Here is a 14,703-nt window from a genome sequence, read left to right on the forward strand (position 1 = left end):
CTTTCGCAAATCTGTGAAATATCAATCTTTGTTCTTTTGGTCATAACATCTTTAGAGTTAAAACCACCTGTGTTATAAATCAACTCAGCCACTATGCAGAGAGAACAAGGATCTCTAACTTAGCATCCCTTAGCTCGATCTCTTAATCTGAGGATACTGGGCATGAAGTAGACTGAAGGTAGAAATACATCAGACCTAAGGATTATTTTGTGGTGATGAAAAATTCTATTTCAATTACAAATTGTTTATTTGAACTAAAACGAATCTTTAAAGAGTATAGAAACAGGCAGTATGCTATGAAAACAATTATTCTACCTTAAGTTGTTTTTTTTAACCTTAAGCTTTTAAATCAACTTAACAAATTCTGCCTTATATATGATTTTGTCAACCACATAGGATTTTAACTAAATCATTCTTATTGATACTGATGAATTTTATAGCCATTCATAAAATGATATGAAAAGTAAGATATTAAGCATTTTAAATGAAATATCAATTAGCCAGGTAAAATTTGCTTTGAAAAAGATGCTCTATGATGGAAACAAAGTCTCAAAGATGTGACTCGATGCCTCGTTTACAGCCTTCAATAGAAAGTTTGACACTATGAAGTAGACTTGTAAGTTGATTTGAATACAATTGATTTGAATACAATTGATTTGACCTCTAAATAGTTTGCAATTTTTAAATAATGACCTTCACAAGGACATGTAATATCTGTGGACTTTCCATATATAATACATAATTTGTGCTCGTACTTCTCATTAGAAATGTACATAAATCTGAGTGTGTAGATAATTGCATTTCCCAAACATGGCATTCATTATATCTCCCACCGTATATGCTCTCTTCAATACAAACTTGTCGCAACCTTATCAAAAGATGGACTCAAATTCCTCTTCTTCTGAATCTGGCATGGCCTTTTGATACCTCTATGAACTAATGGAATGTGGTGGAAGTGACACAGCATAACTTTGGAGAGGTCAGTAAAGGTTGTACAGCTGCTAGCCAGTTCTTCTGGGAAGCTTGCTCTGGGGGCCCCAGGGGTAAGAAGTCTGTCTATGCTGGGAACACCATGCTGGAGAGGCCACCTGAGGCACTCCAGATGACAGAACGGCTGAGCTTGCAGGTGACAGTGGCATCAATCGTCAGTCATGAGAGTGAGCCATCTTAGGTGACTGACCTAGGCTAGCCAACCCAGAGACCACGGCCTCAGCTGAACCCTGACTGCAAATTCATGAGAGACCCCAATTGAGAACAGCCTGTCTGAGCCCTGCTCAAATCTCCTGTACCTCAAATCATGAGGAAAATAAAATTATTTTTTTAAATCGCCAAGTTTTGAGGTAATATTTATTCAGCAATAGTAACAGGAGCAGAGTGGTTTCCTAAATTTAATTATTTTTAATAAGCATCCTTTAATATAATTCTAAATTTTCCATTAAAATGCAATTATTTCCAAGGCTAGTCTGAATTATTTATTTGCTCTCCCAAATTCTGTAAGAGGAATTTCATCTTTTTAAAAATGGCGTTATTTATTAAAATAAGTAAAACTCTACTTAAGATGTTACCAGAAAATCATTTCTGAAGTAAAGGCTAATAAGAATTGTGCTCTTTCCCCCCCCAGTTGTCCCAGTGATGAATAGCATTGTCCTGCTAGCAAATGTCAGCAATCTGGTAAACATCATGTTGGACAAAGGCCAGTCCTAAAACATCATCCTTTTTTTTCTTTTCTGTCCTGTGGCAGGGGTCCAAATAAGATTGACCCTTGTTGACTTCCAACAATATTTTTTATAATCCTGTCTTCAATTTAATAAGTAGGACAGTGGTGATACGCTTCAATATTTGGCACAAGACCAAAATAATATGTCCCAGCTCCATTAAGAAACTTTTCTGGGCCCCAGCCCCACGGCTGAGTGGTTAAAGTTCCACACGCTGAACTTTGGTCCGTGGCCCAGGTTTGTGGGTTCAGATCCTGGGCACAGACCTACTCCACTCACCAGCCATGCTGTGGAGCTGTCTCACACACAAAAGAAATAGAGGAAGATTGGCACAGAGATTAGCTCAGGGCTAATCTTCCTCAAGCAAAAAAAGAGGAGGATTGGCAATGGATGTTAGCTCAGGAAGAATCTTCCTCAAAAAAAACAAAAAAAACAAAACTCTTCTGCTCAAGGCATGCAAGTTTTCCTCTTAAAAATGGCAATTTGACTGTGATGGCAGTTGGATTAGATTTCAGATATATAGAAGATTGCCCCTTTAATTCCGTTCTTTTTCCAAATAAAGTCAGGAAGGTTTGAGCTTTCTGCTTCTATGGTCATCCTCAAAGGGAAAAGGAAAGCGTGCCCCACAGCTCCCTGACTCCTAATTCCCAGTCAGCCATGTTCTTTCCTGTTTCCAGCTTGATAGAATCTAGGACATTGTAGAATTATGCACTCATCCAAGCCCTAAGCCATGAATAAGTTCATTTATTCATTCATCAAGCATTTATTGATGTTTGAGAGCCTACCAAGTATAGGCATTTTGTTGAGTAGAGGGTCTACAAGGATAAATTATCAGCATGTTTCCCTTCTGATAGAGAGAGGAGATGCTTAAATAGGTAATTAAAGATATTGAAAAAATAAATATATGTATATAAAATTGATTATTATAGAATAATCAAGGCAAATGTAGGTCACAGAGAAAGCACAGAAGTAGACAAGCTGCTGAAGTTGCCTCTAAGAAATCTGCAGACTAAGTCGAGGGTTAATTGAGTCTTGAGTGTTAAGAGTATAGTCACTACAGGGCTTTCGCCTTGTATTAAGACTGGATTGCAAACTGGTTTAATTCTCCTTTATCCTTATTTTCAAGGAAATATATAATCTTCTTGCTACTCTTTTGAAGGAGAAAAGTTAAGAAGAGAGGGTCTTCTGCATTTCCTTGTTTACCCAGGGAGTGGATATCCCAGCTAAGCTCTTCCCACCCTGTCCTCTGGAGAGCCAGGATGATCATCCAGAGAGGAATGCATCACAGCTGCAGTCTAACCAAATGCCTTGATCCCACACAGCTGCCTCTCTCTCCAGCCCTGGGACTGAGAAGGAAACCAGAGATATGTCAGTTCTCAGTTAGGTCAAGGAGACAGACGCTTCCTTGGCCTTCTCTGACTCCTCTCTTCTTCCTGCTCATCTTTAACCCCTTGAGTCAGTAGCCTTGGTTATCTGAGTCACACTGGAACATTACCCTTGCCACATCTGAGGATCTGTCATACCCCACCCCTAGCCAACACTACTTTAGACAACCCACTGGGCATGCTGTGTGCACAGCCTGCTTCTTGTACTACATCTTGGAGACTCCCTTTTGATGCATCTGAAGCTCTGAATGAGGGTCACCCCATGTCCCTGCTGCTGCCAGACCTGAGCTATGAAAGCAACGGCGCTTCCAGCATTCTCTCTGCCCTCTATAAAACAGGCCTAATTTATTCTTCTGGGTTGATTTCTTGGAAGAAGTCGAAGAGTGCATTTACTTCATTTATAAGATTTGCTTCTGGACAGCCAATTTCCCCAGACAGGAGACAAGTTGTGGCATACTATGTTCCAAGGGGTCACCACTGACACAATTTTCACCAGTTGAGACAAAATGATTAAAAAAGAAGAAAATGAAATCTGTGCAATTTAAAGAGTTGCAATTTTTTCCTGGGATTTTAAAAATTAAAATATCCTTTGCAATATGAGGTACATTGTAAGAACCATTAGCTATTTGTAATGCTTTAAAACAGCAAAATAAAACATTCCATCTTCTGGCATCATCTCTAGAGGGCTAAAGACATGGGTTGGGAATCATTTATGATTATAAAATCATTTTATAAAAAATCATTTTATAAAAAATGATTACAAATGCTTCATTGTGCTCCACTCAGACAAACCCATTTTGTTCAAAGGAATAGTGTTTGGAGAATGCTGAATTGCTTGATAATTGTACAATTTTCTAATTCTTATCTATTTACATTCAGAGGTGATGTGTCCTTCTTTAGGGGGAAAGGGAAAGAAGGTGTTATTTCGGATCCAACTTGACAAGCCATGAACTTATTAGAGGTTCTCAGTTTCAAAGAAAAATAAAGGAAAACATCAGAAAGAACCTCATGTTATTAGCTGACTTTGTCTGAAATGGTAAACTGAGTGTAACAGTTACTATGATAAATATTTTATATTCTTATCTAATTAAGTAAGATATATTCTCATTTATCAAATGAGGAAACAGATTTGGAAAGGTTCAAAGTTACAGGTAGTAATTGGTAAAGCAGGACTTGAGTTCAGAGGTGTTGAACTGTACAAGCCAAGTTATTTCCACTATTAAATTATTTTAAAAGGTATTTCAGTTATTTTGAGACTTGTTTATAAGAAATCTGTCAATAACTATTACTTTTATTTGGAAGAATAATAAAAAGTAATGCTTATGCTTTTTTTACCTGTCAGAGCTGATCTGTTTTTCAGCAATGAGATGCCAAATAATGTCAATAGCTAAGAATGCTATCTGGCGGCCTTTAATCCAAAAATGAATGGCTGAGCCAGAGAGCACACAAGGAAGGGAAACCATCTTCCTTCAAGATACTAAGTACATAAAACAAAGTATCCAATCACAAGATCAATATTAAAACATTTTTTAAAGATCTGACAAGAATGAGTTACAGTGTAGGTTTATTATTTTAAGTAACTCCTAGATTTCTGAATTTGCTAAACTTATGTTTATTTTTTATTGTTGTTTTTAATCAATACTATAATTGAGTGACTTGTTTTATGTCTTAAGAGGATAGATAAAGAAAGAAGAGAAGATATTGGTCTCGTATAATTCTGGTTCAAATTACAAGCTAAATTACATCAAGTTCAGCCAAACAATTTGCAATATCTATGGAGAATTCATTACTTCCTTTGACAGGCTAAAATATACGTTTACTCTTTCAATTCCCCAGGCTCTAGAAAAACGTACTATAATTCTATTCTGATAAATTAGAACCAGGGACTGAAAAGGTCAATGTATCTTATTCAACACCCAAGTTTTCCCATGGACTAATTATCCAATTTTAATTTCACAGTTTTTACATCTTAGCTTTGAAAAAATTGTTTAAAAACTTGATGTTGTTTAACTTTGTCAGACATACCTCTTAGTGGCAAAAATAGTCAAATATTTTAATGAGAAATGTTTATTTATATTAAATATTGTTTAGGTAATGAGATGACAAAGCACCCTTGTCCTTCAACACTAGAGCTCCTCTCAGCTCATTAAAAGTTCTGGCAGGGATAATCCTTAAGAAAGCATTAGGCTTTGATACAGATAGGCATTCACATTTCTCATCCCAAAGTGCATTGCACTTTTTCTTTATTATGATAATTCAAGCTTCATGTTCAGATTTTTAGAGAACTTAAAAATAAAATCAACAGCATTGTCTTTATTATGAATGAGGTTATTCATTTCTTCTTCCTTGCTTTTGCGTTTTTTCTACTTTTCTTCCCTCTTTAACTCCGCGTAATCATAATATATTTAACAAAATGTATTGAACCTCTATTATGAGCCAGGTAACTCACACATACAGGTAACTCAGGATCTCTGAGACTGACCATGATTTTTCTGCAGATGAAGATGTCATGGCTCTGAACAGCTTGCCAAGATCATAAAGTGAGTTAGATAGTAGTTAAAAATGTGAATAAAGTGATTTCTTCTTTTTTTTTTCTTTTTTGAGGAAGATTAGCCCTGAGCTAACTACTGCCAATCCTCCTCTTTTTGCTGAGGAAGACTGGCCCTGAGCTAACACCCATGCCCATCTTCCTCTACTTTATACATGGGACACCTACCACAGCATGGCTTTTTTTGCCAAGCAGTGCTGTGTCCACAACCAGGATCTGAACCGGCGAACTCCGAGGCCGCTGAGAAGCAGAACGTGCGAACTCAACCTCTACGCCAATGGGCCGGCCCCCTAAAGTGATTTCTTTAAAGGCAAGTGGATTGTTCTTTCCTTTAAGAAACGTGTTTTCTGTTTTAGAAGTATCTGATCAAAATTTTTGACAACATATTTAAATATGCATCTGTGAATTAATGAAAACAAAAATAAGTTGGATGAGCCCATTGCTCATTGGAACTCAGTTGTTTCAGTTAAATATGGTTCCCTGAAATGAATTACTACAATCTTAGCTACCTCTTTTGTATATAAGGGTCAATAAGCCTATGTGCAATAAAGGAAGGATGTACACTCTGGGCTCCTAGAGAAAAGATAACAACTAGAAAACTTTCTCATCTAAAACAACACAAAATAAACAAAACAAAACCATAAGAAGGACAATGACAAAACTGTCTCATGAGACAGCCAAGTCAATGAACACGATATTTTTCTAAGACTACATTTTTCGGTCTAGTTTGATCAATAGGCTTGGGGGAAAAATTGTCCCAATGCTTTCACCAAAGTCAAGCTTTATGAACTATTTATCATGCAAGCAAAGAAAAACTATATTTATGGAAAAATAAAACTTCAGTCAAGTGACTGGACAAGTCTTCCTCCCTTAAAAATTATCAACCGTTCATTGTTGATAATATATGTAGTGAGAGTAACCGCAAATCCTTTAACCTCGTTCTGAGAGGCAAAGAGATTTAACTTGCATCACATTTCTTAAGAACTCAGTCATTTTAGTAACTTGAAAATGTCGCCACTAGTATATCCATCATGTGTTGATTGCTTTGTTCAGATATTTCAACCTCATTATTTTTCTGCGTAAACCAATAATGCAGGTAATCCCTAGGTGCTTATGAAAGATTTCTGTAGATGGGTCGGCCCAGTGGCATAGTGGTGAAGTTCACGTGCTCTGCTTTGGCAGGCTCGGGGTTCATTGGTTTGGATCCTGGCTTGGACCTGCACATTACTCATCAAGCCATGCTGTGGTGGCATCCCATATACAAAGTAAAGGAAGATTGGCAAGGATGTTGACTCAGGGACCATCTTCCTCAAGCAAAAAGAGGAAGATTGGCAACAGATGTTAGCACAGGGACAATCTTCCTGAAACACACACACACACACACACATATTCTGTAGAGTATGATAGTAATCTAATCTCCCCTGTAGCAAATATACAATTCAGAAAAGCATAATCACCACCAGTAGACTATAAGAGCCATAAGAACAAGGACCATATTTGTCTTCCACATCCCTTTCTCTCCAGGGCCTAGAGCAGATCTGACCCAATATGGGTTCTAAATATATTTGCTGAATGAATGAATGAATGAATGAATCTAGTGGAATTATCCTGCAGTCTTTTGAAAGACTTTCTATACACTTTTTATTTGGGTTTTAAATGGCTATATAATATATGTTAGCACTGAAGAAGCTATCTCAAACTGTTTGTTTCACAGTTGTCACTATTCAAAATATTTTCTGTTCTCCTGGGTTCCTGTGTATAGTTTACTCTAACCACAAAAGTTAGTGGCAATTTTTCTTGCAAAATACTGCTAGAAAGCATGTTCTGAATAAATATATGGCCTCTAAAAGAAGTGTCCTACTACTCTGTTGGGTTTCTTCCATAAGGAAATGCACCATCGCAGAATCATTCTGTGAAGTTTTTTTCTTTCTTCTTTCCAATAAGAAAATGTACCAGAAGAAAAGAGGAATGTGAATCAGCTGCCATGTAAACAAGATTCATTCCCCTTTGGCCCATCTGCTGGGGCTTCAAACTTTCTGGAGATTTATCTTCTAAGTGTATTGCTCTTGGAATTCCCAGGCCAAATTTTTCTTGAAAGATAATAAATCAAAGTGTATTTACAGTGTTAGGCTAAAGATATATGCTCTGTGATTATAACGAATATTTACACCACACTTAGTTATAAAGATTTCCTTTGAAACTTTCTAAAGAATATAAACAACTGGATTATAAAATGCCAAAGTACAGACAAAACTAACACCCAGAGATTACAGGAGTATTTTGGGATTCGAAAGATAATTTTTTGCTCTAAAATTTACTTGCTTTGCTTCTGATAACTCTGCATATTTTAGAATTTAGTAATGTTCAAACTCTGTTATCTTGCCTAAGCCAAGAGTAGAGAGATATGACCAGGTTTTCTTAATAACTGAGATTTCATGAAAGCAAATCACGGAATTAAAATAAACTGTCACTCTGCAATCCTAGAATATAAGACATTGTTTTGTTCAAAATTTTATTTGACAGAAGGGAGCCATGAAACTCAGAAAGATTTCTTTTAAAAAATGACGTGTCCAAGATTGCAATGTGATGGAGCCCTGACTTTAAAAAGACAGAAAAAAAGGTCTCAACCTCAAAGCCACTTCTCTCTCTCCTACTCTGCTTCCTTCACTCCTCATTAGGTGGCACTGTCTCTCACATTTGGAATTGCAGAGACTAAAAGGGAAAATGCTAAATCTTCAGGGAAGCCATTCCTATGAATAAAACAAACAAGGTAGGTAAAGAGAGCCTGCACTCCACTCACCCAAATCAGAACATTGGACAACTCGAAGATGGCACTGACAGCGGAAAGGACACACTGGTCCCAGAGGCTCTAAGTCTAGAACTTCATGAATGCGATCTTCTGGGCCAATCCCAGAAGCCTCATCTTCTAGCATGAAGTCAAATAAGCCTCTCTGTTGAAATGGTCCAGCCCAGGAAACTTGTGCAAGCAGAAGGAAAATGATAGTTGCCTTCATGATTTATCTCATGTATTTTCACAACCAAGGAACCTAGGAAACAAACAAAAGGTTTAGAAGAGTAGCACTGCCTGGTCTGTGGGTCATTTCTTAGATAAGACCCCACAGTAGAGTGAACATAGAGAAAAGCATAAAAAAATAATATTTCATTTATCGTTAGGAAGCAGAGCACTAAAAACGTACTCGAAGGTGATAAGGTACATTATAGACTATCTCGCACATCTATTTGCTTATGAAAAGACATCTGAATATTATTTAAATTTGCTTGTATGGAATTTTGAGTCTGAATTAAGATGATATATTGTATGTTTATGTCATTTGCAAAATTGTCACGAAGATAAATCTTGTTGGAATTTTCACTGCACAAGCCATGCCATAGTCAAAGAAAGTTTGGTCTATACACATTAGAGATCTCCAATTCCCGCTTCAGAAATATCTCTGGAAGCCAATCTCTTTTCCCCATCCTACTGTATTTATCCTGGGCCAAGCCATTCTCATCACTCCAGGAACTATGGCAAGAGCTTCCAACAGGTCCCTGCCTTGAATATTTCCTCTACTCCAGGCCATCTTCCACACTGCTGCCCAAGTTATCTTCTAAAGATTAAATTTCATTGTATTAACCTTCTACTGCAAACCTTTGGTTGACTTATCATGGCTTGCCAATAAGGTCCACATCCCCTTTGTCGCATGTAAAACCACTCATAATTTGCTACCAACTGCTATCTCAAGGCACATTTCTCTCCATTTTCTCTCCACTCCCAGTCCCCACCTCAATTCTGATACTCAAAGCTAATTGCCATTTAAAATACCTACCTTGTAAGAGTGCTGTAAAGATTATATGAGCGAATGGGCTTTTCTTGTGTGTTCCCTGGCTCATCCAGGTAGGACCTGCTTTCTCCCTCTTCTGTGCTCCCAAAGTACGTTGCTCTTACCTCTTTTAAAGAACTTATCACATTTTATTATAATTTGTTTTGCGTGCGTGCTCTGTCCCCTCCACTAGAAGATGTACTCCCTCAGGGCGTGTCTTATTATTCTTTGTTCTGTACCCCTGGGCCTTTCACAATATTTTGCACACAAATGACTCAATTGACCACCGATTTATTAACAATACAAGTTATTCAATTTTTTCCAAGCAACCAGTCTGATTTTTTAAAATACGAAATTATCTTTTTCCATTATCAAATTTCTAGTATGAGAAAGAGATCAAGTTGAAAACCTCAGCTTGGTATAACCAAGATTCACTTTTAAAAATAAATCAATTGGCCAGTTTCTCAAACTGACAATTTTTAATAAACCGATCAACACATATGGAAAATCCTGATTTTTATATGACTTAGATGTTATATGGTTTTATCAATAGGGCTATTTTGTAAACAAACAAAAAAGTACAGTTTCAACAAATAGAGACAGTATTTATCCATTTGTTCCATAAGCACTTACATATATCTATGTTGTTGAGTTGGCTGAAGCGAACTAAACAAATCTGAATAACTAAATCTCAATGAATCTGAATAACAAAAAGTGCTTGATCATGTAGAGAACGGTGGTCTGTTTTTGAGCTGATATATTTTAAAAGCCCTTTGAAACTGTTCTAAGTATTTCCAAAACATATTGCAGATGTTATCTTTAGTCTCAGCATCTCTACTTTGAATTGGACACTTATAAGAATCTTTATTAAAGTTGCACATTCATAACTACAATTAAAGAACTGTTCGGAGTCATTATCCAATTATAGCACGTGCAAAAAAAAAGAAAGAAAGAAAGAAAAAAATTCTGTATGCCCTAACCCTAATGTACTTTCTAGAAATGTTTGCCTAGATCCACTAGAGAGGAAACAAATATTTTTCAGTTTCTCATACCTTTATTCTTATCTATCAATGAAGATTGTCTAAGGCAGATCATAGACAATACAGGCCTTTGGGTTTTCATGGAAAAAATACTACAAAGGTTATTATTCACACTGCTCCTTTAAATTCAGGATCAAGTTTTCTCTTGGAGCCCCTTCCCACTCAGTCACTGCATTGTCCTTTAAAGGAGAGCCTATTGTTTTGGCAGTGTTCCCTCGCAGGGCATGTAAGGGAGGGGTTTTCTGCCTGTTTCACATTAAAATGCAATGTTTACGGTTTACCACAGATTTGCTAGCCTTGCATATTTAATGTTTTAGAAGAAAAACGAAGCATAGTCATTGCAGATTTAATAAATAGCAACGAGAATTAATGCAAATGTCACTTTTTGATCTTTTCTCCAGAGCAGAAAATGCCTGGTTGTTTCACTAACCCAAAAAAGGAAATACTGAGTGTTAGCTCAGAGGAAAATTATCGTTTACATTTGTTTGCTCTTGTTTAAATGGTGCAAATTCTCCATACAATATTCTTTTTGGTTGAAACTGAATGCCAACAGGCAGCTTATAGCTTCCATTACTTATTTTATATCACTTTTCTGTGTGTGTGTGTGTGTGTGTGTGTGCATTTTAATCCTGAATGTCCTGGGGAAGAATAATAAAATGTCCAGAAACTTCATACAAATTCCCCATGAAACAGCTTACTGTCAGGATACTTGAAGACTCAGCATCTTAAAACAATGAGTGTGGGCTGTTGATACTAATGATTTATTTAATCATTTCCTTCCTTCCTTAATAAATCAGAAAAAATTTTAAAAAAACACAGCAGTTGCCCATGTAGGAACCAAGGAGACTATTATTGAGATAATATACTTTTTAAATTTCATTGAAACTGTTTTAAGTATTCTCAGAATGCATGCTCTTTCCTAAATGCTAATTGCGAAGAAGAATGTCACTACTCCACTAAAGCTCATTGCCATAATTTATAAGAGTTTTATCAAAAGTAATAATTTCTGCTTTCTTAAACTTCTTCAGCCCATTAAATTAACTATATCATTCAGATCAACTTTTGTGTGATGCCATTTATGCCCTTGGTGTGACTTTCAAAGTCAAAATTTAACCCTCAGGAGATAAGTAAAGCTATAAATGCAGAGCAAAATTAAAATCCCCAGCACGAGGTAAATTAAGAACCTCAAGAATAGTAGAAATAATTTAAAAATAAACAATAAAAGCAGGATTTATCTATACATAAGGGGTACTATAGGAGGCATTTGGCTCTTTTTCTGGTCAAAACAGTAATAGGAAGAAAAAGCCACAGGTATTTAAATTGGGAGCCCACTTAACCAGAGGTCATCACGTTACCCTGTTCTGAAATTAGAAAGAAAAATAACCTCTACCCTCATTTTATAGTGAATGTATCTTATAATAAAATTTTATTTGCATTGAAAATACTGACATGGTCTCTTCTTTACATTTAAGGAATTATGTAGCCAACTCTGCGATTATTTTAGGTCTTGAATAATCAACATAAATATTTTCAATGTTTATTTTTACCTCTCTGGTGATAATTTATATTCTTTTCTAGTTGTAGAAATATATATTAGAGTTCTACAGCTAATCACCAGAGTTCACTTCCCTGAGGTTTTAAAAGTTCTTAAAATACACAAGAATTCAGGAGGGGAGTAAATCCTTAAATATATAAACCAGCTACAAACAGTATGCTAGTCTAGAATACTTTTCTGTAAACACTTCCTATAAAGAGCTGAACATTTCATTAGTACAAATACAAAATATATCAATATAGATATCCATGGTGTTAGGTTCTAGTTTTTTTTAATAAACATCTTTGCAAGAAAAGAGAGAAAGAACTAAAACAATGCCTTCAACCATTTTACCAAATATTTAACTTCTGTTTTCAAGCAAGACTTGTTTAAAATGCTGCAGAAACATTATTAAAAGTTTAGCACAATTCTTTTTTCTTTTCTTTTTCTCACCAAGCAATTCCTTTTTCTCTCAACTGGATCGAAGTTTTATTAGTCTGTAGCAGAGTTCAGGACAATTATTGAAAACCATACCTTTTAATCCGGGGATTTGCCACAGGAGCCCTCAAAGCTGAGATGTAATTACACTAAATTTTCAGCGCAAGCAAAAGAGTTTGCAGGTGTGGAAAGGAGGAGGGGTAGGTGCTGCTCTGTGACTGTCACTAGGTTGAAAACCTCCTGCTTCTACTCCATAGCACAGTTAAAAAATAAAGTTTCCCTCAATGAACACAAGCCGGCTGACACCCACATTAGATCATATGGTAATGATATGTCTCTTGTATTGGAGCCAGAAACTTTATCGGCCATTTTTTCTCCTCATTTGCTCTATTCCTTTTGCTTCTGCTTACGATTCTAAACTGCTGATGTCGTATAGTGGAGCAACTGGACTTGAAATTTCTTTTATTGTCTCGATTCATTTCCCTAAAATATTGTAACTAAAGGGTTCGTTTCCCCACCCCCAACCCCAATCCACTATCCACTCTTTCCAGTCTTGTTTATAAGTAACATTTATTATACTTCCGAAATGCCAGGTTTTCCTTGCTTTCAGGAGAAGTCTGGCAAAGGGAATGAAATTAATCCTGTAGTTATTTTAAATGTGGTCTGTGAAAGTAAATGAGTAGTCTTCTGTGGAAATACTCATTCGGATTCTCGCTTGCCTTGGGCTGTTTGTGCAAATTCAAGTATCAGGCTGTGGAGCTTTTCTATATATTTTGAACACATTTCTAACGTGTCCTGGAAGAAAGCCTCTATTTTATACCAAAAGCATGTCATTTACAAGTTCATCACGCATAGTTCAAACTCTTTCTTCTTGTCCACCGCTTTTTTTTTTTAATAAAACACATAGATACTAGAAGTTGGTCACAATTTAATCTAACCTGTATATGAAAAAATTTGTTTTCATAGACTACACTTTTAAATAAAGGCAATAGAGTCTATGTATCTTTCCAAATTTCAGTAAATAAAAAAAAAAAAAAGTGCAAATACAAGGAAAGATATTTATTTAGCCCCTGGAAAGCTTTTTTGAGTTTTTGTAATTCCCGTGCTGGATGCTGTGAGTTCTCTCTGTGGGTGTCTCTATGTTTTGACTTGTATCTTTATGCCCTGGCCCCTAGGCTGTTACCAGGTGGAAACTTGAAATCAGCATCTGTGAAACATGAGAGGACAGCCCTCCCATCCTCCATGCTCCTGCTTTCCCTCCTCTAGCCATCGAAGTCCACAAGGCTACAGTAAATATTCTTTTGCTTTGAAGAAACTTGAAGAAATTAAATTCTTGAGTGAGTATCTAAAGGAGGAGGCAGGGTGCTATCACATGATATTTGGCCTCGTTTTCCAAGCCCAGCCTCCATAATTTTAACATTTCACCCCGCTCCTCCTCTCCTTGACATTTAATAATCACATGCCTAGTTATTCTGATGATTTAGAAAGAGGCAAGTATTATTTTCCCCGGACATGGGTGCAAAGTCCATGATCCCCTTACCTGGAATAAATTTTTTCTCTTGAACTCCTCATGCATTTTTCTCTTTCTTATGACATGCAGAGGCTTCTTCTTCATATTATGGTTATTCATGTACATGTCTTACCCTAAGGGAGGAAGTGTACTGTCTTCATATTTGTAGTGTCCTCGTACCCAGCCAGTCACGGTATATAGTTAATTCTCAAGCATCGCTTGGTGAATACTACATAAAGACAGTTGGACCATTGGCTGTGGACTACATCCTGATTATTGTTTTGCCCAGCCCTACTTTGCTCCTTATCAAAACCCAATCCTATTATAGTGTATATGATGATAATGGCAATAATTGTTTGAGAGAGAGAGAGAGAGAAGGAAAGGAAGGAAGAAAGGAAGGAAAGAAGGAAGAAAGAAAGAATGAAGGGAATAAGGGTATTAAATAAAAAGTAGAAGAAGTAGGACATGAGGAGAAAATGACATTATCTCAATATGTAGATCATCTTATTTTTATCAAACAGAGCCTTTTTGGTCTTCCTCTGACAGTAAGCTGTATGAACTCAGACCACTCACTTAACTTCTCTGAGTCTGTTTCCATATCTGTAAAATAGGTAAAAATTATTATGTAATTCATAATGTTGGTGTGAAGATAAAATGAGGCAACATATATAAAGCACATAACTCAGAGCATGGCCCTGGTAAATTAAGCTCT

General features: G+C 36.4%; 1 protein-coding gene across 2 annotated transcripts in view; it reads right to left on the reverse strand.

Annotated features, from left to right (window-relative positions):
- Window positions 1–13,061, reverse strand: part of DCN (decorin) — a 37,498-nt gene extending 24,437 nt beyond the window's left edge. The window contains exons 1-2 of one of the 2 annotated variants that reach the window (XM_014841262.3): window positions 12,578–13,061; window positions 8,449–8,695 (exon numbers count right to left, since the gene is read on the reverse strand). In XM_014841262.3, coding sequence (XP_014696748.1) covers window positions 8,449–8,662 — 214 coding nt within the window. In that variant the 5' untranslated portion in view covers window positions 8,663–8,695; window positions 12,578–13,061. Of the gene's footprint in view, window positions 1–8,448; window positions 8,696–9,475; window positions 10,674–12,577 lie in introns of those variants that run through there. The other variant, XM_014841263.3, reaches the window with a different exon arrangement.
- Window positions 13,062–14,703: the final 1,642 nt, after the last annotated feature.

Source organism: Equus asinus, chromosome 4 (genome assembly GCF_041296235.1).
Source record: "Equus asinus isolate D_3611 breed Donkey chromosome 4, EquAss-T2T_v2, whole genome shotgun sequence".
Taxonomy (NCBI): domain Eukaryota; kingdom Metazoa; phylum Chordata; class Mammalia; order Perissodactyla; family Equidae; genus Equus; species Equus asinus.